The 22,755-nt window shown below is 38.9% G+C and overlaps 2 protein-coding genes across 3 annotated transcripts in view; one reads left to right on the top strand and one right to left on the bottom strand.

The window, feature by feature from the left end:
• The window catches only part of LOC140736911 (uncharacterized), a 48,372-nt gene extending 38,073 nt beyond the window's left edge, over window positions 1–10,299 (top strand). For both annotated transcript variants that reach the window (XM_073062940.1, XM_073062941.1), the window contains exons 11-12: window positions 602–760; window positions 7,878–10,299. In XM_073062940.1, the coding sequence (XP_072919041.1) occupies window positions 602–760; window positions 7,878–8,014 (296 nt within the window). In that variant the 3' untranslated portion in view covers window positions 8,015–10,299. The remainder of the gene's footprint in view (window positions 1–601; window positions 761–7,877) is intronic.
• A 2,212-nt stretch (window positions 10,300–12,511) lies between these two features.
• Window positions 12,512–22,755, bottom strand: part of LOC140736913 (uncharacterized) — a 62,066-nt gene continuing 51,822 nt past the window's right edge. Inside the window, exon 5 of the mRNA XM_073062943.1 lies at window positions 12,512–21,904. Coding sequence (XP_072919044.1) covers window positions 21,857–21,904 — 48 coding nt within the window. The 3' untranslated portion in view covers window positions 12,512–21,856. The remainder of the gene's footprint in view (window positions 21,905–22,755) is intronic.

Genomic DNA, 22,755 nt, shown 5'->3' on the forward strand with positions numbered 1-22,755 from the left:
ACTTGGGTCCCAGATCTGACTTTTTGGTTACAATCCAGTGAACCTTGCGGCAGATGTGTTATAGTTTGGTTACGAGTTTAGATGTGGTGCTTGCCGTAGGCAAGGTTGCCAAATGCTACCATATACTGATGACTCACTCTGCATGAAAAGTGAACCAATATAAGAATGAAAAGAACCAAAAACCATCTAGAAAGAGTTCAAACAGTCAGAATAAGAGCAGCTATCACTTAATTTCAATGAGGCTGATTAAAATAAAATCTCATCCAATTGCCAGATGGCATAATGTAAAGTTCATAATATATAAAATAATTGTACACTATAATACATGATGTATCTAGGATAGAGCTTAGGAATTCGGAGCAAAAAATTAAACTTGTAGTTTTCCCCTGGAAGCATGTTCAATAATATGTACAAATGCAAAAATTCACAATAGGTTACTTTGCAAGACTGGATGCTGAATGGAATATAGGCTCAGAAAATGTTTAAAATGGGGATATGCTAACCCCACCCTCGCCAAACCCACTGCAGCATCATCTTGACTTTACATGTAGAGACATCTTAGATGTTCAGAAATAGATTTTCATTTGTTATGTCATTTCAGATGCACGAAGACGGCACCAAATGAGAAAGAAACCAAAGACTGCGCCACTTAAAGATTCTGACTCCTACCTGAGTAGCACTCTCAGCTTGGCAGACATTAGCTCAGATGATGACTTTTCCCTGCTACAAAATCTTGTTTTAAGTACACCAGTCAGAAAAGGTAAAGTCTGGAAATCATTTGAGTGCAAATGCTGATTAGAAAATCCAGTTGTGTCGTTATAGCCCATTGAATCTAGCCTCAAACCTAAAATGTATTGTTCATCATGAATCTATTGTACCTGCTAGGGAGGAGGCTACTTTCCTTAAATAAAAATGCCAAATGGTGAGTTGATAGATAGCTTTTAAGCTTAGGATTTGGTTTGATTGCTGAATTTTCACTTGCTTTTCAGATCAGAACTAGACACTAATAACTTTTTAAGGCAGCTTACCTAGATATTGTAGGACCCAGGGAAGGTTGCTGTGGACATTAAAATTTTGGACCAAATAGCCTACTTCATTGTTGTGAAGTTGACAACCTTGCATCATAAGGACCATTAATTTCAGTTTAGTAGCTAGGGAGAAGCAGACTAGTGGCAACCATTGATTTGAAGAATTTCATGATTAAGATCAAGCTAGGAGCAGAATAAGAAAATCTAAGACTTTGAGAAATAGGAGCAATGGTTCAATGGCCAAAATTGACTGGAAGGAAGCACTAACAAGCTACAAGCCCATGGTATTACAGGAAAGATTCTGGTATGGGTAAAGTAGTGGCTGATTGGCAGAAGGTGAAGAGTGGAAATAAAATGAGCCTTTTCTGGTTGGCTGCCAGTGACTAGTGGTGTTCCACAAGCGGCTTTTTGCATTATGTCTGTGATTTGGATGACGGAATTGATGGCTTTGTAGCCAAGTTTGTGGACCTAAGAGTATAGGTGGAAGGGCAGGTAATGTTGAGGAAGTAGAGAGGCTACAAAAGGAATTAGATTAGGAGAATGGGTAAAGAAGTGGCAGATGGAATACAATGTCAGGAAGTGTATGGCCATGCACTTTGGTAAAAGAAATAAAAGCATAGACTATTTTCTGAATTGTGAGAATATTTTAAAAATCTGAGCTGCAAAGGGTCTTGGGAGCTCTTTTGCAGGATACTCTAAAGGTTAGCTTGCAGGTTGAGTCGGTAGTGGGGAAAGCAAATGTGATATTAGCATTCATTTTGAGAGGAGTAGAATATAAAAACAAGGATGTAATGTTGAGGCTTTATAAAATTGATAACATCTCACCAGGAGTATTGTGAGCAATTTTGGGGTACTTATCTAAGGACGGATGTACTGACATTGGAGAGGGTTCAAAGAAGGTTGATATAAACGATTCCAGGATTGAAAGGCTTATCATATGAAGAGCATTTGCAGGCTCTGAGCCTGTACTCGGTGGAACTCAGAAGAATGAGGGATGATCTCGTTGAAATCCATAAATGTGAAAGGCCTCGATAGAGTGGATGTTTCCTATGGTAGAAGAGTCTAAAACCAGAGGACAAAGCCTCAGAATAGAGGGACGTACATTTATAATGGAGATGAGGAGGAATTTCTTTAGCCAGAGAGTGGTGAATCTGTGGAATTCCTTACTACAGGAAGCTGTGGAGGCCAAGTCATTGGATATGTTTGAGGCAGAGGTTGATAGATTCTTGATTATTCCAGGCCTGAAGTGACATGGGGAGAAGGCAGGACATTTGGGCAATAGAAAATGGAGGGGAACTGGATCAGTCATAATGAAATGGTGGAGCAGACGATGGGCCAAATGGCTTCATTCTGCTCCGATCTTTTTAAGGAGCCTCATGTGTGGCACCTTGTCAAAGGCATCCTGAAAAATCCAAATAAACAACATCCACTGACTCTCCTTGTCTATTCTGCTTGTTATTTCCTCAAATAATCCAACAGGTCAGTCAGGCAAGACTTCTCCTTAAGGAAACCATGCTGACTTTGGCCTATTTTATCATGCATCTCCAAGTACCCCTAAAGCTCATCCTTAATAATGGACTCAAACACCTTCCCAACACTTAAGTCAGGCTAACTGACCAATGTTTTTCTTTCTTCTGCCTGCCTCTCTCCCTTAAAGAGTGGAATGATATTTGCAATTTTCCATTTGTCTGGCATCTGGCACCATTCCATAATCTAGTGATTCTTAAAAGATCATTACTAATGCTTCCACAATTTCTTCAGCCACCATCTGGTCCAGGTGAGTTATTGACTTAGACCTTTCAGCTTCCCAAGTGCCTCTCCAGTGTCATTTTCGAGAGGTCCAGTATCCAATCTCGCTTCTCCTTTACTTTTTATATATCTGAAAAAACATTTGGTATCCTCTTTTGTATTATTGGCCAACTTACTCATATTTCATCTTTTCTCTCCTTATGGCTTTTTTAGTTCCTAATCCTCTAATTGTCCATTAAGTTTTGCTATTTTACAATTTTACAGTATATGCCCTGTGTTTTGTTTTTATGCTGGCCTGCACTTCCCTTGTCAGCCATGGTTGCCACATCCTCTATTTAGAATACTTCATATTTGGGGTGTATCTATCCTACACCATTGCTGCTCTGCCATCATCCCTGCTAGAGTCCCTTTCAATCAACTTTGGCTGGCTCCTCTCTCATGCCTCAAATTCCCTTTACTCCACTGTAATACTGATACAAAGAGAGGGCACATAATCGAGCAAAATTAGCAGGAAGTTAGAGGATTGGGAAGCTTTTAAAAAGCAACAGAACTTTTTAAAAGCTATTATTAATGCTTTTTGAGATAGTGATTTAGATGCATATCATATTTTTTACTGAGTTAAGTATTGTATGTAATTAGTTTTGCTACAACAAGTGTATGGGACATTGGAAAAAAAGTTGAATTTCCCCATGGGGATGAATAAAGTATCTATCTATCTATCTATCTATCTATCTATCTATCAGAAGGCAACTAAAAACAGAGGGAAAAGATGGCATGCAAAGGTAAGCTAGCCAATAATATTAAAGAAGATACCAAAAGTTTCTTCAGCTATTTAAACAGAGGTGAGAGTAGATAATCGGACTGCTGGAAAATGATGCTGGAGAATTATTCATGAGGGACAAAGAAATGGCAGGTGAACTGAGTAAGTATTTTGCAGTGATCTTCTCTGGAAGACACTGGAAGTGTGCCAGAAGTTCGAGAGTGTCAGAACGCACAAGTGACTGAAGTTGTCATTACTAGGGAAAAGGTGCTTGGGAAACTGCAAAGTCTGAAGGTAGATAAGTCACCTGGACCAGATGGTCTGCACCCCAGGGTTCTGAAAGAGGTGGCTGAGGAGATTGTGGAGGCATTAGTAATGATCTTTCAAGAATAACTAGACTCTGAAATAATTTTGGAGGTCTGGAAAATTGTAATGTCACTCCACTCTTCAAGAAAAGAGCGAGGCAGAAGAAAGGAAATTATAGGCCAGTTAGTCTGACCTCAGTGGTTGGGAAGATGTTGAAGTCAATTGTTAAGGTTGCGGCTTTGGGGTGCTTGGAGGCACATGATAAAATAGGCTGAAGTCAGCGTGGTTTCCTCAATTGAAAATCTTGCCTGACAAATCTGTTGGAATTCTTCTAAGATGTAACAAAAAGGATCGACAAAGGAGAATTGGTGGATGTTGTGTATTTGAATTTTCAAAAGGCCTTTGTCAAGGCTGCTGAATAAGCTAAGAGCCTGTGGTATAATAGGAAAAATATTAGCATGGATAGAAGATTGGCTGACTGGCAGGAGGCAAAAAGTGGGAATAAAGGGGGCCTAGTCTACTTGGCTGTTGGTGACTAGTGGTGTTCTGCAGGAGTTGATATTGTGACCATTTCTTATTGCGTTATATGTCAATAATTTGGATGACAGAATTGATAGCTTTTTGGGCAAGTTTATGTTGATACAAAGATAGGTGGAGGAGCAGGTTAGTGTGGAGGAAGCAGGGAGACTGCAGAAGAACTTGGATAGATTTGGAAAGTGGGAAAGAAGTGGCAGATGGAATACAGTAATGAAAGTGTATGGTTATTCCCCTAGGTAGAAGAAATAAAAGTGCAAACTATTTTCTAAATAGAGGGAAAATTCTTAAATCTGAGGTGCAAAGGGATTTGGGAGTCCTCGTGTAGGTTTCCTCACAGTTAATTTGGAGGTTGAATCAGTAGTGAGGAAGGCAAATGCAATGTTTGCATTCATTTTGAGAGAACTAGAAGATTAAAAACAAGGATGTAGTGTTGAGGGGTTAAAAGGCACTGGTGAGGCCTGATTTGGAGCATTAAGAGTAGTTTGGGGTCCCTTAACTAAGAAAGAGGGTGTTGACATGACAGAGGATGTTCACAGGAATTATTCCAGGAATGAAAGGATTACTATATGAGGAGTGTTTGATGGCTCTGGGCCTGTACTCACTGGAATTCAGAAGAATGAGGGGAGGATCTCATTGAAACCTATGGTGAAAGGCCTCAAGAGTGGGCATGGAGAGGATGTTTCTTATCATAGAGGACCTCAGAATAGAGGGGCGTCCATTTAAAAAGCCAGAGAGTGGTGAATCTGTGAAATTTGTTGCCGCAGATGGCTGCGGAGGCCAACTCGTTGGGTAAATTTAAGACAAAGGTTGATAGGTTTTTGATTAGTCAGTGCATGAAGGGTTAGGGGGAGAAGGCAGGAAATTGGGGCTGAGAGGAAAATTGGATCAGCCATGATGAAATGGCAAAGCAGACTTGATGGGCCAAATGGCCTAATTCTGCTCCTATATCTAATGTTATCTTTACCCTCTCAAGCTGCATGTTGAATTCTATCATATCACTGTCTTGTAAGGTTCCTTAAGCTCCCTAATCGAATCTGGTTCATTACACAACATCCAATCCACAATTGCCTTTCCCCTAGAGGACTCAACCACAAGCTGCTCCAAACAGCCATCTCCTAGACATTCAGCAGAGAAGGGTGAAGTTTGGCAGAGCGATAGTGATAGACGGTACAGACAGCAGATTCTGTAGCTGTGAAATAGAAGCCAGGATGGTGTGTTGCCTTCCAAGTGCTAGAGTCCAGGATTTCTCAGAACGGTTGGAAATGAGGGAAAAGGGGGTCATAGGGAATTGGGGAAGAGGCTGAAAAGCAGAATCTCCAAAGTAGTAATCTTTGGATTAAAGTTTCAAAGTAAATTTTATTCTCGCAGTACATGTATTTCACCATTTAAAACCCTGACATCCATTTTCTTGTGGGAATTCTCAACAAATCTGTTAGTAAAAAAAAAAATCAAATCCTTAGAAAGAGATGACATAGGATTGGAAGATTAGAATCCTTGTGGGTACAGTTCAGAAACTGCAAGGGTAAGAACACCCTGGTGGAAGTTATATACAGGCACCCAAACAGTAGCCAGGGTGTGGGATATAAATTAGAATGGGAGATAAAAAAGGCATGTGTTAAGGGCAATGTTACGATAGTCATGGGACAATTTCAATATGCAGGAAGATTTGGAAAAACAGATTGATGCTGGATCGCAAAATCTAAGGTGATATGGCTTAACTTTCTTTAAAAGCAGTGATCTGTGGAATAATTGAATTTGTAATCTAAATGAATAAAAATTTACTTTTTGATAGTTCCATGGTATTGGATAACAAAGTTCATATTCCAAAGGCAAACAGCTGCAGCTACTGGAACTTTGAAATAAAAGAAAATATTTGAGGGAGAAGTGTTAACATTTCATTAAAACAAGAAAAAAATAATTGAGAAAGGCAGGAAGGGTGGAGAGATTAAAAGAAAGATAATTCAGCTACTCTGCTCCGTGTCCTATTGGAAACTGATGGTTTGAAATCTGGCTCACTAAGTAATGACTGCCCTGCACACTTCTGATTTGGTGGGGCCCTGGTTTCTGTACTCCCTTTAAACTTTGTTTGCAGCAGCAGTTGATGCAAATGGCAAGGAAAGACGGCTCACTGTGAATGCATCTATACCACACATTAATTTTACAGTATATCAGATAGGCTAGTCACTAATCAACTGGTTCTACGATACTTCATTGCTGTGGTTACAGTAAACCTGGCAGAATACTAGGGAGTAGATTGTGATGAAATGCAGTGGATTCTGGTTAACTGGGACACATTGGAACCTTAACATTTTGGTTCAATTAAGCAATTGCCCCAATTTGACAAAGCTTCATGGAAATAGTTTAAAAAAAGGTATAAAGAAGACAAACTACTACTTGAGTGACAAATTATGTATTAACTGAAATACAGAACAAATGAGACCACTACCAAAACTACTACAGTACTATAAAACTGTCTATTAGTTCCTAATAGTTATTGACAGGAATTAATAGTGTATGTGGTTGTTCTTTTGATTGTAAACAAACAAAATCAGTGTAGATAATGAAACACCTTCCTATAATGCTATCGACGATTGCATCTTCCATATCTTCTTTTTCATCGTGACATTCACGATTATTGTTGATAATTACAAATTCTTTGTACTGCCTAACTTGAAGTAGTGAAATCATTCATTTTCACTCCTGGCCATTTCTGGCATCTCTAAGCTTGAAACCAAGGTAAGCAAAACAGTTCTGAATTATATTGCTGCTTATTATGTGCCAACTATCAATGACAGAAGTCACTGCTTTTTGAACACAAATTCATGCAAGTGGCATTATTTAAAAACTGTTCACTCCAAGTTCTAATGTCCACATGATTGACTCTAGTTAGAAGCTTAGCAACAGTCTCCTGTTCCAATTAAGCTATTTTCTCTATTAGCTTTAACTCTAAGATTTGTCCCAAATAAGCAGCTGCCTTGATTAACCAATGGCTCAATTAACCTGCATCCACTGTGATTGAAATGGCAGCCAGAGATTTCCTGTCCCAGGGACCACATGATGAGGTATAACTGCAGTTGTTCTTCTAAGATATAACAATGATTAGAAACAACATTGTCAGTTTGTTTCTAAGCACTAACAAGATTTTGAAATTATGGTTACACTATCTAACATTAGGTACTTCCTTCATTTCTTCCATTCCTAATAATGTAGTATAACTTGCCATCGAAAAGGTAGCATGATACCCATGCAAGTCACTTATTCACACAGCTAGAATTTTTAGCCTGTCTGCTTTCTCTGCCAGTGGATAGAAAATAAGAAAACACAAGACTGATCAAAAACTTTGATGATTCTTCTTTACAAATAGATTGAAATCAGAAGAAATTGTTGTCAAGATGTCAGTGGGATTCTGCAGTATTTTCCCTACCAATTACTTCAGAAAGTGTACATGTTGAGCTAATGATTGCAGTTAATAAACTCACTGTTTTCTTCCACTGTAGATGGCAAATGCAGCTCCCCTTTGGGCATAAGGGAAGATGAAAGAGAACCAAAAATGTCTTCAGATGAAGATGTCAGTGTGAACTTGGAAGGATTATCTGACAGCCCACCTGAATTAAATCTCAGTGATCTATCCTGATATTTGGAGTCTCCAGGAACTGGAAACCTGCAAGGGGACATGACAGCAAAAATCTCTCAAAAGGATTTTTATGCTCTCAAAATTTCTTCCCCTTAATCAAATTAATTCAGTTCAAAGACTGGAGCTCAAACACCATAAAATCTGCAGATGCTGGAAATTGTGTGTTTTCCTAAGGCTGGAGTTATTATTCTTAATGCTGTGACACTTGAGGCAGACAAATCAATGTTTTGAGTTTATATTTATGCTACTGAAAGTTTAATTAATATTAGGATTTCAAGTCCTAGTCCATTTCTGATCACTTTAAAAGTTTGATGGTCAATGGTTAGAATTAAAATCAACACTTAGATTTAAGAAATTGGTAGACGACAGTGGTATTGCTCTAACAGTGATGCCCCATCCAATTCACTCTCAAATGTGTGTGCTGCTTATAAGAGGCTATAAAATAGGCTCGTGGCATTGGAGTTTGGAGTTCAATTGTGGTGTTTTCTGCATGTCCTCCCCATGGAATGTGTGCGCTTTCTCTAGCAGTGCTGGTTTCCTCCCTCAGCTCAGAGCTGGAAGGGCCTATTCTGTGCGGCATCTCTAGATAAAGCAATAAAATTCTCAGGCTACATTTACCTTCTGTGAAACAAAAACTAAAATATCAGATTTATTATAAAATCTGTCAGTTAATTTAAAAGGGGGCTGACTTTGGCACCTATTTACACAAATGTGAAATAATTGATTTATCCAAAAATTGCTTTAGTATTAATTCCACTTTTCTGCCACCAAATGCATACTGTGGTGGAACAAAATGAGAAATTAATCATAGTTAATGAAATAATCTCTAGTTGCATTTCTCAATTGTTCATGCTTGCATATGGACTACTGGTAAACCAGAGATGTGATTCTGAATTAATAGTTGTAAACAAGGTTGATAGGGGAAAGCAGTTACTAAAAACAGGAAACATCAAGAGAAGTTGTTTAAAAGGAGATGAAATTGCACTATGTTTAAAATGTAATTACTTGGAAATAATTTTGAAAACTTTGTTTTAAAATCCTGCTTACCCAACAGTAGAAACAAAATCAGAAACATTAAACATTAGTTCAACTATGACTTTAGACTGAGGAGAAAAGAACAGTCTTTGTAAACTAAATACATTGTTAAACTAAATATATATGTTTCATGGTTAAAAGGGTTTCACCCAGTGGTTCCATTGTGTATAAACCTTGTGTCATTTTTTCCTATGCTTTGGCTTCATACCATCACTTTGATTAAAAATAATTTGCAAATACAATGGCATTTATCCATCTGGGTATAAAAACCAATCCACCTACCCTAGATGTCTGCTGCCAATTTATCAAACTATAGGAATAATCAGATGTCAAAATATTTCAAAGTGACATGGAGAAATTCAGATGTCTACGAAAAGATAGCAAGTCCATGGAGGTGCAGACCTCCTTTATTGGGAAATAGGAGAGATGGGTTTCTTTCTTTCCAAGGACTGCAGTCCTTAAAAAGATTTGTACCCTGTCAGATTTATTATCAGACATAAGTCACAAATTTTGTTGTTTTGTGGCAGTACAGTGAATGATTCGTATATCCGTAACATCAACCTGTCCCGTAAGCTGTAACCTGCAGTTCTGCCAGCAACACCACCAGCATCACAACCAATTTAATAATTTGAAAGATCAATAGTCATTTGCAGGTTAGAAGGTAACCACATTCAAGCTCTATTGTTCACTAACCGAGCTGTTCTGATATCCTGCACATCTTATTTATACCCATAGTCTTCCCAGACTATCACTCTAGAACAGCAACACCATCTTAATGAAAGAGGCAACATGGAATATTAACTTGTTGACTCCAGACTTCCGTGTTCAGATTCAACTCTACCTCTTGTTCCCTCTGAGGTGAAGTCATTGAAAGAAAAATGAAATGACATCCTGCAGGAAAAATGGAAAGTAAACTTAAATATTCACAGGTAAGCTCATTGAGAGTGTCAATGCAGAATGATGTTAGGGAATATAAAGCATAAAGCATTTGCTAAAGCATTATTGCTCAAAACACTCCTGTCCAGTGGGTACAAAAATTAAGTTCCCGACTCCACAATGGTGCATCCTGCTCCCTTTGAGTCGTTCAGTGAAGCAAAAGGTGCTCAGTTTTACACTGGACAAAGGGCAACTGCTGGACCAGGTTAATTTTGTACCTTTCAATATCAGGGATTATGTCTGGGTATGGAAGTTGTTAATCAAGGAATGGTTTTCCGTAAAAATTACTTACAGGTGGCTAGATAGATTGGAAATTTTTTTTTAAATAATTGTTTGCTTTAGGCTTTAAGTATTTAAAAAAAAAATTGTTTAAAAAGGGTGTTGTACCATAGTATGTCCATCTATGAATTTTAGAAAGAGTACCATGTGTGATTATATTATAAAAGTGTGCTTTATACAGTGTACATTTTATATATTAGTTTACAAATCTGATATTTAAAAATCATGACCAAAATAAATAATTTGCATCTCTTAATCTTCCCCAGGAGAATTAATTTCTGAGAACTTTATTTTTGTAGTAGTTTATCAGAGGTCATTGGATCATTTCCGTCCTTCAACTTGCTGAAAGACAACTGAAGATCCTTACTCTTCCAGGGATGAGATCTTTGGAGCTTCTTGTTAGTGTTTCTGTAGCTCTGGGTTTTTACAAGATGGGGATTTTAGCTAAATCAGTTGGAAAATATATAGAAGAGGGGCTACACCTGGCGACAACTTGCCCAGGACAGAGGAGTCTGGCAAGCTGCTGTCAGCACCCTATGGTCCAGGAGGGGTAATGGATTTAAGACGACAAAATGTGGTAAGAATAGAGGGTTGAGATTGTGTGGATCATGAAGGGCTGTTTTCTCGGGTTAGGGTGGAAGTGGTGAACCATCATATTCAAACTATTATGAGAAAATAAGGAAAGATGTTCATGTATAGAACAGTTTACTATAACGATAGTTTAACAAGAGATCACCGACTTGCAACTGGATTAAAATTGCCATAAAATTATATTTCAGTGGAACAAAAGTGCAGAAAGTTGAATATATTTGGACAGCTTCCAGGACAAAGCGTTCCCTTTGAGGCAGATTAAATATCATCTTTGTGCCACTCGTCCAGGCTGTTAAGCTGTGGAGTAGGGTGACAAGCTTCATGTAATTAGATAACAATCAAAAGGGAGCTAGATGAATTAAGACAAGAAATTCTGGTTTTACTTTAAATCTGAATAAATGTGAAATCTTAACATTTATATCAGAAAGCATGAATGTTGATGAATGGATTATTTTCAAAAGGTTTAGACATTGAAAACAATGTAGCACTTACCAAGCTAATTAGAAAACTGATGCATTTAGGAAGAATTTAACCTTCAGGGCATTGGTATGTACAAACTAAACAATGAAAAAAATACTGAAATTTTAAATAGTCAGCTACATCAAACTGAGAAACCAATCAACATTTTTGGGCTTCTATTGAAAGATTAAACACGAAACAACTCTTTGTACTATGCCCATAAAAATCATTCTCAACTGACATTTACAGAAAAATACCAAGCCCTGCCCTGGTATTTGTCCTATTGTAATTATCCATCAGTAGACTGGCATATTTCCGTTGCAGGTATTTAGATCCTGATTGTTATTGGACATCAAAAACATGTTATAGAAGAAAATCTAGAACCAAGTACATTCTTTACAGTAATGCTTCCCGCTCCTGAGGGCTCACCAACTGGCCATTCGTGATATCCCAAGGACACTGCCTCGAAGACAAGCATGCCTTTGGGGTTCTGAGGCTTTGCAGCCCTATGCTGGTGTGGAGAAAACAGAACATTGGATCAGCTGTCAGGCTCTGTATTCAGATCGCCCCTCTCTCTGTGGGGAGAGTTTGTTGCCGATCCTTGAGTCGGAGATCTTGGAAAAAGCAACGCAGCAGACTTTGAACACAGTAAATCAGCAAGTTGTTCTGTCTGTCTCCTCTCTTGCTGAGTGACCCCTCACTGCCCCTTTGAGGGGGAGAGAGAGAACTTGTGGCATGTCAAATTATCAGGTGAGGAATCAGTTTTTGTTGTACTGCAGATCATGGTCTTTCTTGGAGACTTTGCTATTTCTTGCCTTGGGGACGGATGGTGCTTTTTTGGCTGAAGTGGGGGAGGGTCGATGCTTTGCTGCTGTTTATGTGTGTGTGGGGGGGGGGGGGAATAGAGGTTCTAACAATTTTACTGTCACTCACTCTTCAGGGCACACTTTGTTTTCATGGATGTCTGCGACAAACAAGAATTTCAGCTGTTTAAATGAACCAAGATGAAATTTCAGTGAATACGATTTTTTCGACCCTTGCACGACTTCTGCTCAGTTGAGCTATTCCCTTGATTTGATACTTTTTTTTTGGGGGGGGGGAATCATTTCATTTCCTTCACTGATACCCCAGATTCCATATGACAACCCATTACACCTCAACCTCAACGCAAGTAACTTATGAATAAATTCACACAAGTTGAAGGGAAAATCAATTTAATAAAAGAAAACAAAGACAATTGTATAAAATTAACATTCAGAACATTTCCTACTTCTTGCCATAAACAAACATTCCATAGGAAACTAAAATTACACAAATGTTTGCAGCAGTTTTCTGCACAACTTTGATCATTTGAAGACAATTCAAATAGTGCAACTGTTTCCACTCAAATTTAGAAGTATACTTTTTACACAATCAGATGCAAATCACAAGGATTGTAAATGATCAACTTTCTTTAAATCTCACTTGATAAGTAAAATTTCACAAAAAATGACAAATTAGCAATATCAACAGGCTGATACATTGTCAGTAGGGGTGCAAAGTCTACCAATGAGATACATGCTGCTTCAATTCTGCACATTACAATTCCTTGCACTATTTTGGAATTTTCCCTTGGAGCCCTAAATCTTTACCTAATAACCAAATATAACTTAAAATGCAAATATCTAGGCCATACTCTTATCTTAAAAGTACTGTTATGTTACTACATACAAGTATCCTAAAACTTAAATTTCAACTAACATGTAGCAAACTGAAGTTTTTCTTCAATAATTGTACAGGATGCCTGCTCAAGTCAAAAGCAATAACCATTTTTTTCTCCTTATTAAAAACTATTTTTCATCTTTATCCAGTTAAAATGTAATACTGAAATGCACATGTTTTACAAGATTTCTTCAATTTAAAGATCGGTCTGTCATAGTTAATATTACGTTATTTTTGCTCAGCCCTTGTTATAATCTGTTAAATACTTAAGGTCAATGGAAAAAACACAGTATATTGGTAACAAAGGGTAGTTGAAGAGCAGATCAAAAGATGGTCAACAGTTTAGAACGTGAACTAACTTATAAGTAAAATTATAAAGACAATTGCAACACCACTGATTGGTTTATCATTTTAAACATTTTAGCATTTTGAGCAGTTCTGTGAGGCTAGCAATTTTTTCTCCCAAAAAATGTTAAGATTCCATAAAATACTAGTTTTAAAAACTGCAGTTTTTTCTCCACTGGACAGATTTCAGAAGGGTAAATGCCACAATTTTAAGAACTAATACAGTGGCATGCAAAAGTTTGGGCACTCCGGTCAAAATTTCTGTTACTGTGAATAGTTAAGTGAGTAGAGTAGTAACTGATCTCCAAAAGTCATGAAGTTAAAGATGAAACATTCTTTTCAACATTTTAAGCAAGATTAGTGTATTATTTTTGTTCTGTACAATTTTAGAGTGGAAAAAAAGGAAAGGATCACCATGCAAAAGTTTGGGCACCCCAAGATTTGAGCTCTCTGATAACTTTTACCAAGGTCTCAGACATTAATTAGCTTGTTAGGGCTATGGCTTGTTCACAGTCATCATTAGGAAAGGCCAGGTGATGCAAATTTTATAAATACTCTGACTCCTCAAACCGTGTCACATCAATCAACAGCCATGGGCTCCTATAATCAGCTGCCTAGCACTCTGAAAATTAAAACAAATGATGCGCACAAAGCAGGAGAAGGCTATAAGAAGATAGCAAAGCATTTTCAGGTAGCCGTTTCCTCAGTTCGTAATTTAATTAAGAAATGGCAATTAACAGGAACGATGGAGGTCAAGTTGAGGTCTGGAAGACCAAGAAAACTTTCCGAGAGAACTGCTTGTAGGATTGCTAGAAATGCAAATCAAAACCCCCATTTGACTGCAAAAGACCTTCAGGAAGATTTAGCAGCCTCGAGTGGTGGTGCACTGTTCTACTGTGCAGCGACACCTGTACAAATATGACGTTCATGGAAGAGTCATCAGATGTAAAACCTTTCCTGCGTCCTCACCAGAACATTCAGCATCAGAAGTTTGCAAAGGAACATCTAAACAAGCCTGATGCTTTTTGGAAACAAGTCCTGTAGACTGATGAAGTTAAAATAGAACTTTTTGGCTGCAATGAGCAAAGGTATGTTTGGAGAAAAAAGGGTGCAGAATTTCATGAAAAGAACACTCCTCCAACTGTTAAGTACGGGGGTGGATCGATCATGCTTTGGACTTGTGTTGCAGCCAGTGGCATGGGGAACATTTCACTTGTAGAGGGAAGAATTAATTCAATGAAATACCAGCAAATTCTGGAAGCAAACATCACACTGCCTGTAAAAAAGCTGAAGATTTAAAGAGGATGGCTTCTACAACAGGATAATGATCCTATACACACCTCAATCCACAATGGACTACCTCAAGAGGCGCAAGCTGAAGGTTTTGCCGTGGCCCTCACAGTCCCCCGACCTAAACATCATCAAAAATCTATGGATAGACCTCAAAAGAGCAGTGCATGCAAGACGGCCCAAGAATCTCACAGAACTAGAAGCCTTTTGCAAGGAAGAATGGGTGAAAATCCCCCAAACAAGAATTGAAAGACTCTTAGCTGGCTACAGAAAGTGCTTACAAACTGATACTTGCCAAAGGGGGTGTTACTAAGTACTGACCATGCAGGGTGCCCAAACTTTTGCCTCGAGCCCTTTCCCTTTTTTGTTATTTTGGAACTGTAAAAGATGGAAATAAAGTAATCTTGCTTAAAATATTAAAGAAATGTGTCATCTTTAACTTTTGGAAATCAGGTCATCTTTTACTCGCTTAGCTATTCACAGTAACAGACATTTTGACTAGGTGTGCCCAAACTTTTGCATGCCACTGTATATTATGGAACATGAACATTTTTGAAAAACACGTTGTTACCATCTTTTCAGATACAGAGTACTCGAGCCCATGATCATATGGTTTGGAAAAAGTGTGTTCTCTCCAAAACAGACAAATCTAAATGTTTGCATAAGCCACGATAAAGCAGCTAATTGTTCAGTTTCTTCCATAATGAAATCAGTCAATGCGGAATGTTAACTATTACAAGAACAATGACTCCATAAACCTTTCATAGCAAACATTTCCATGGCTAAATGCAGAGCATGGAAGAATACCTCCAAAAATCTGGTGTGAAATTTCCTTTTACTACCCCAAATCCATGGCCAGTCGTTGAGCCCCCGGGAACCATTGCCTTAAGAACTTACTATGTAAATATTGCTAGATGTTCACTTTCTATATCTTAATCAGCATCTTCTTTAATGCAGAAATATTTGAGCAATGTTCTTCCTTCCAATAGGTTGCAAAACTTAGAAGAGTTTCAGTACTTTTATGGGTTTTCATACAAGCAGTATCAGGCTTGTTCTGCATTGGTTCATGGACTTGAATAGTCTCTTTTTGCTGGTCTAATTCTAGATGTGACCAGGCATAGCATTTAATACCTTCAAAATTGCAGATATTACTGTATTATGAACCCAAAAGACTTGGTAATAGTACTTCAGGATATTGTCTCTTAAACAACTATCTCTCTCAAGTCTTCCCATCAGCTTCCCCACTTTCGTTTTCTCCCCTAATCACAAAACCTCAAATTTAAAAGATTATCTGGAGACTACCAAGATTGCAAACATGTCTTGCGAATTCTAGGAAAATGCTAGAAGCCTGTTCATTCAAAATCTAACAGATAATTTTTCTAGCTTTCTGCAAATGTTACTTTGATAAATTTATATCTTTTTAACAGAATTATGTTTCAGTTGATGGTTAGACAAGGCAATGATTTAAAATTGGAGAGACATTGAAGAAGTAACAAAAATTTTACCCAGCTCACACACATCTAACTTTGAAGGCTGCAGAACAATTCTAAAATATCATTATATTTAAAGAAGGAATAATTTAGTTTTGTGTGAATTTGATTTTATTTACAGCTTAATGAACAAAAGAACAGCATGAAACTATTTCCATCCTTTCTCTATTCCATATTGCTATGAATACAGAAGTCCACCAGGGGGCATTTGTGCAATACGTTCAGAATAATGATTACAGGAACATAGCAATTAACAGGAGACACAAGAAAACTAGAAATCTTGGAATTGGGAACAAAGAAACAAGTGCCAGAAGACCTTAGCAAGTCAGGTAGCATCTACCACCTAATACATCTTTACCTCTCCCCACACCACCACACCACCATCCCACATCGCCATCCCCGAACTCTCCACAGGGATCACTGCCTCCATGGTTCCCTTTGTCCATTCAGCTCTCTCCCATAAACTCCTTCCTGGCACTTACCCATGCAAGTGGCAGAACTGCTACACCTGCCTATTCACTTCCTCCCTCATCTCCTTTCAGAGCCCCGAACATTCCTTCACTTGGGAATCTGTTGGGTTCGTTTACAGTATCCAGTGGCCCTGATGTAGATTGGGGGACTGCTTTGTTGAGCACCTCCACTTCATCCACGAAAAGCAGGATTTCCCAGTAGCCAACCATTTTAATTCCTATCCCCATTCCAACATGTCAGTCCATGGCCTGGTCTTCTGCCACGATGAGGCCACTCTAAGGCTGAAGGAACAACACCTCATTTTTCCATCTAGGTAGTCACCAACCTGATAACATGAACATAGATTTCTCCAACTTAGAGTAATCTCCCCCCCCCCCCCCTTTCAATTCCCCACTCTGGCCTCTTACCTTTACTCCTCAGCTGCCCATCAACCCTCCCCTAGTGCTCCTCCTCCTCCCATCAGATTTATCCTTCAGCCCTTTACACCTTTTCCATCAATCCCTTCCCAGCTTGTCCTCCTTCCCCTCCCCCCCCCCACTTCCAGTTCTAAAGAAGGGTCTCTGCCTGAAACATTGACTGTTTATTCATTTCCATAGATGCTGCCTGACCTGCTGAGTTCCATCAGCATTTTGCTTATGTTGCAACCACATACTTCATTTTATGTATTTAATGTTCCACCCAACTCCTTAGATTTCAAAAATGATATTTCACTAAGATTTAAACAAAAACACGATAATCAAGGCTCAGGCTTTTATGTAATACTGTTTGAAAATGAAATGTCTGATGGAGTAATACGCAATTCCTTCTTCCCCTTTCTCATTAAAAGTAATTTAAGGTAGTAGCCCAGTGAAAGCAAGTCTAGCACTCCTGACACTGGCAAAAGCAGAAACTACATCAGCCCTTCAGCTGATGACTGCAACCAGCTAGCAGAATAGGCAATAGAGTGCCTCTTCTTGACAAAACAGTGGAAAGATACAACTAGATGCTTACAGACAAAAATGCAAAGGTTTGCAGAGTACATCACCACTGGCATTTAGAGCAATGGATTTGGAATATTAAAAAACTTACGTTTCAACAGCAGAATACTCAAATCCAATTGTGTTAAGTGCAGAGAAAGTTTCAACTGGTGGTATTAAAGAGTCCTTTGTGCTTTAAATTACACAAATACCAGCATGAAAAGAAGAGACATTTTCATGTCCAATCTCATTCCTGTCCAACATGACATCTTCCTCTTCCTGTGGAAGTCCAGAATGTACAGCCCAAATCAGGCCATGGATGTTTCTGCAGATTGGTGCCATTACCCCAAAATTCCAGCGAGTTTGAAAAGAAAGCAGCTAAAGCAAACGAGGGATACGAGTCAACCACAATCCTACTCAAAGGCACAACAGGCTCACGGAAATCAGTATCGCTCCCTTCATCCTGTTGGCTCACAGGAGTTAGCTCAGATGTGTTAAGCACCATCAGCTGTCGACTGAGATCACCGTAACGCAGAAGGATGCTGAATGGAAGTCAGTGAGTATTTCAATCAAAAAAGACTGGAAGCAAAGCAGTGAAAGACTAACTTTTACAAACCATTCAACACTTAATCCATCTCCATGATAACTCTCAGCACCTCCATGTGAACAATAGTTTGACTATTTTATTACTCAATTCACTAACTTATTAAAGGAAAAGTGGCATATTTTAAAATCTACTGTATGTAAATACTTTATCTACAAAAGTTATTACCATCACAGCCTTAAAGCTAACCCTGCACACATAAAAAAAACTGCCTGAAATTAATTTTGTAGCCAGTGCACAAATACTTAAGGTTCAATTTCAATTGATCTGTGCAAGGACAACAAAAAAAAAGCAAACTAACACTGTGTATTTAAAAGGATGCAAACACGAGTACTCATATTTCAGAAGGAAAAGTAACACAAGCAAGGCCAATTCAAAACAAACCTGAAAAATTCAATGTGCACTGAGCAGTTCCACATTAAACAAGAATGATCACTTGGTTCTTCCCACCCTCCAAAAACCTAACAAAAGGTTAGACATCTGAGCCTAACAAAATGAACACAATTTAGAATACGCTTTCAAGTCACTTCCCTTACACAAAGATCTTAAATAGAACCTGCACCACGGAAACTACTCATTCAGAATTGCAGCATTATATGTCATCACTGAATCAACAGTCCGTGTAGCATTTCAATCTAAGAGAATGTTCTTCACAATATGTCTTTAGCAGTAACAGAAGAAAAAAATCTTCATAGCTCAATACAAGTATAATTAAATTGTTCACTTTGCTGAATCTGGACAATGACTTAAGCACAATCTAAAAATATTTGCGCTACAGCAAATAGGGGAACATTGACTCTTCAATACAATTTATACCACTGGTCCCATTTCACACTAGTTGCTATTAAAATCAGGGTGATTTAGTAAATTGTGTTGCAAAGCCTGTATGTGATAATATTATCAAAAGCCCAGGAGTCAAAAGAAAAAAACTCTCCAAAATCCTAACAGAATGCACAATTAAGAAATAGTTTGCTCATAACATCTTCAATAATGTTGAGAGAGAGAGAGAGAGAAAATACCACCTAAACAGCTCAAAACTTCCATCCTGTCCTGGGCTCCAGCCAACAGAGTGACTACCCGAAGGCTCGAGCCGGGAACACGACTACTGGCCCACTCTACAAGGAGACTGAAATGCAGTGTTCTACTTTTGCAGGGAGGAAAAAGTTTACTATACAAATCACTTCTCACGCCCATTTAGGAGAAATGATTTACTTTGTCCAAGTCACTCAAAAATATTTTTTAACATAAAAGCAAGCTGTTCACACCTTTGTCAGAAAGCAGACATTTCCCCTCCATGAATCAGGAAGCAGGCACATTTTTTTCCTGTCCACCCTCAATGACAATTGAACTTCAGGTTCCTGTGCTTGCCATGTCTGTCAATGAAATCCAACAGGGAGGCCAATATAGCAATGATAATTCAAGATTAACTTACATCCCAATGGGTTTGGACCAGCTACTGCAGAAAGCTTATCGAAACTGCAGTTAGTACCGGGGGGGGGGGGGGGGGGGGAGAAAACCCCATTCACATAGATAGGAAAGTGCCAGCAACTCTAAATTCTCCGATGTTATCATTTCAGAGGATCTGTCCTGAGCTCAGCACACAAGTGCCATTATTAAGAAAGCACGGTAGCACCTCCACTTCCTTAGAAATTTGCAAAGATTTGGCATGCTATCTAAAACTTTAACAAACTTTGATAGATGAGTGATGGAGAGTATGTTGACTGGTTACATCACAGCCTGGTATGGAAACACCAACACTCTCAAAAGGAATATCCTACAAAAGTAATGGATACTGCCCAGTCCATCACAGGTAAAGCCTTCCCCACCATTGAGCACTGTTGCAAGAAAGCTGCATCCATCGCAGACCCCCCCCCCACCCCCATCCAGGCAATGCTCTGTTCTTGCTGCTGCCATCAGAAAGAATGTACAGGAGCCTCAGGACTCACACCATCAGGCTCTTGAAACAGAGGGGAGAACCTGTGGACTCACTCTCAAGGACTTTTCATCTTATGTTCTTGGATTGACTGTGAATGCCCGCAAGAAAACTAACTGTAAAGTTGTATATGGTGACATGTACTTTGATAATGAATCTACTTTGAAGATAGCACTCTACACTAATGTTATACAGTAAGAGACATATTCCTACCAGTATTATACCGTTAAGACAATTAAACCAGCATCCATCAGTACTGTAGTATATAATACTGTATTAGCTACCCACAACACTGCATCCTGGTATACAGTAGCAGACTTGCCCACTTGTACTGTACCCTAGTGTTGTAACAGACCTGTCTACCACTATACCATGTTAAAACGATAACTATACCATCCCCAATATTGTACTGTTACAAAAAACCCATCCCCACCATTCCACCCTAATGTTGTACGGTAACAGACCTATCCTTATGAGTACTGCACCGTGATGATACACAGCGAGATCTGTCTTCAACAGTGTAATAGATCTGGCTCTATGACTGGATATGTAGTGGATGGAAGGGGGAAGTTGTGTTCCATAGTTGATCAGCAAACAAAACCTCCACAACATTCTTCATACCCTACAGACTCACAGCACTTGTTTTGAAAATCGGAGTTGCCACTTTTTTTTAAAAATTGGAATTGTCCTAAAAATTACCCACAAACTACTGGGAAGCCTACAACAGGATCACCAATCATGGGATAGAAGCAAACCTAGCCAAGCTGTGGGCCACATGGTGCCAATTCCATGGTCTGTCTGTAATCAGCATCCAGCATGCCGTGTTTCTCAGTTGTAATGGCAATCTAGAAGTCAGATACCCATTTTCAAGTTTAGAATTTAATAATCAAAAAGCTTGGATTCTGATAAATTCAGAAAATCCTCATTCCCAGCATTTATTTTATTTTCCTTTAGAGATACAGCATGGAACAGGCTGTTCAGCCCACCAAGCCGTGCTGCACAGCAACACACCAATTTAACCCTATCCTAATCACAGGGCAACTTACAATCACCAATCAACCTACTACCTGGTATGTCTTTGGACTCTGGGCGGAAATGGAGGACTTGCGCACATGGAAAAAATGTACAAGCTTTCTAACAGAGAATGCCAGATTTGAACTCCAATCTTCGACGCCGAGCTGCATTAACATTATGTTAATCGCTACACTACCATAGCGTGCGAAAAAAACGGGAGTATTGGAACTCAAAACATTCCATCCATTTACTAATTCCATAAATACTGCACATTCTGAAACCTATCGATATTGATTCAAGAAATCATAGCATACGCTTAGGACATCAGAAACTAACAGTAATACCTGTCAAGAGGAATGTTGGATACTAGCTCCTTTGGTTTATGTTTGAACATCTATAATACCTTATTCAAGATGTGTTTGGTGCAGAGAGAAAGGTTCTCATTTTTTGGTCTACTAATAAGTTAAAAATTTGCCAGTTGCTTTAAGTGTGTTTGAATAAATAGAATAACGTTTAAAATTCTATGGATAGCAAATGAAATACTTCGGGGAGAGGATAACATCAATTTTGACCAATGTTCAACCCCAGCTGAGCCACAAGTTAAAGAAAACAAAAAGATACGTTTGAATGCAAGTTTAGCTCACACTAAAAATGTTACAGTCCTCAACGTCCCAGCCAACAATACTTCAAAACACAAAAGTTGCACTGTTGATGAGATCCTGTTTTGACAGCAGATTGTTAGTAGCTGTAGAGGGATAACGGTGTGTCTTCTTCCATCATGTCATCCTAGAAAGGCAAGAAAATATTAGGTTAGAAAACACGTAAAAGGACCCTTCCTCCCATTTAAGAAATACTCCACTTTCAAGAACTCTTTCACTTCATGCACCATCCTTCATGCTAGACGCCAAATGGAGACTGCACACCCTGTAACTAATTGGTGATAGAATCACCACAGCACAGGAGTTCAGTCTATGTTAACCATCAAGGACCTACAGGTATATACTAATCTCCTCACATTTAATAAACTCTCCCCACGTTGCACCATTCACCTACACAATGACTAATTAACCTAGCTGTCTGCATTTTCTATGATGAGAGAATATCAGAATATGGATGACAGAAAAATGGAAGGCTATGTGGGAGAGAAGGGGCAGATTGATCTTGGAGTAGGTTAAGGTCAGCACGACATTGTGGGCCAAAGCGCCTGTGCTGTGCTAGATTGTTGTTGTGTTCTATGATGACCAGGAAGAGTGTACAAACTTCACACATACACACCAGAAAGGACTGAACCCAGGAGTGGGGTAGCATCACCACTAGCTGTACTATTGCCTTCAGCATTTCTCCCAAGGCACAGTGGAGACATTCCATCTGAATGGCTTATTAGCACAAAAATCTATCACATGATCTGCATCTGGCGGGGTAGAGATACATCTCTACCTTTTGAGGGTGCAAGGTGCTCCTTCCCTCCGCTAGCCTGCTGGCCACTCTTGGGCAAGGTGTAACATCTGCTTAGCCCCCTGATCAGGGTTACATGAAGCCATGGGAGATGGTCGTATGAGCAGCTGGTGCATATCACCAGTCCTGGTTATACAACCATTGACACCAGGCAGACAATCTCTGAAGAGTACAAATAATGG

The sequence above is a fragment of the Hemitrygon akajei genome, chromosome 12 (genome assembly GCF_048418815.1).
Source record: "Hemitrygon akajei chromosome 12, sHemAka1.3, whole genome shotgun sequence".
Lineage (NCBI taxonomy): Eukaryota > Metazoa > Chordata > Chondrichthyes > Myliobatiformes > Dasyatidae > Hemitrygon > Hemitrygon akajei.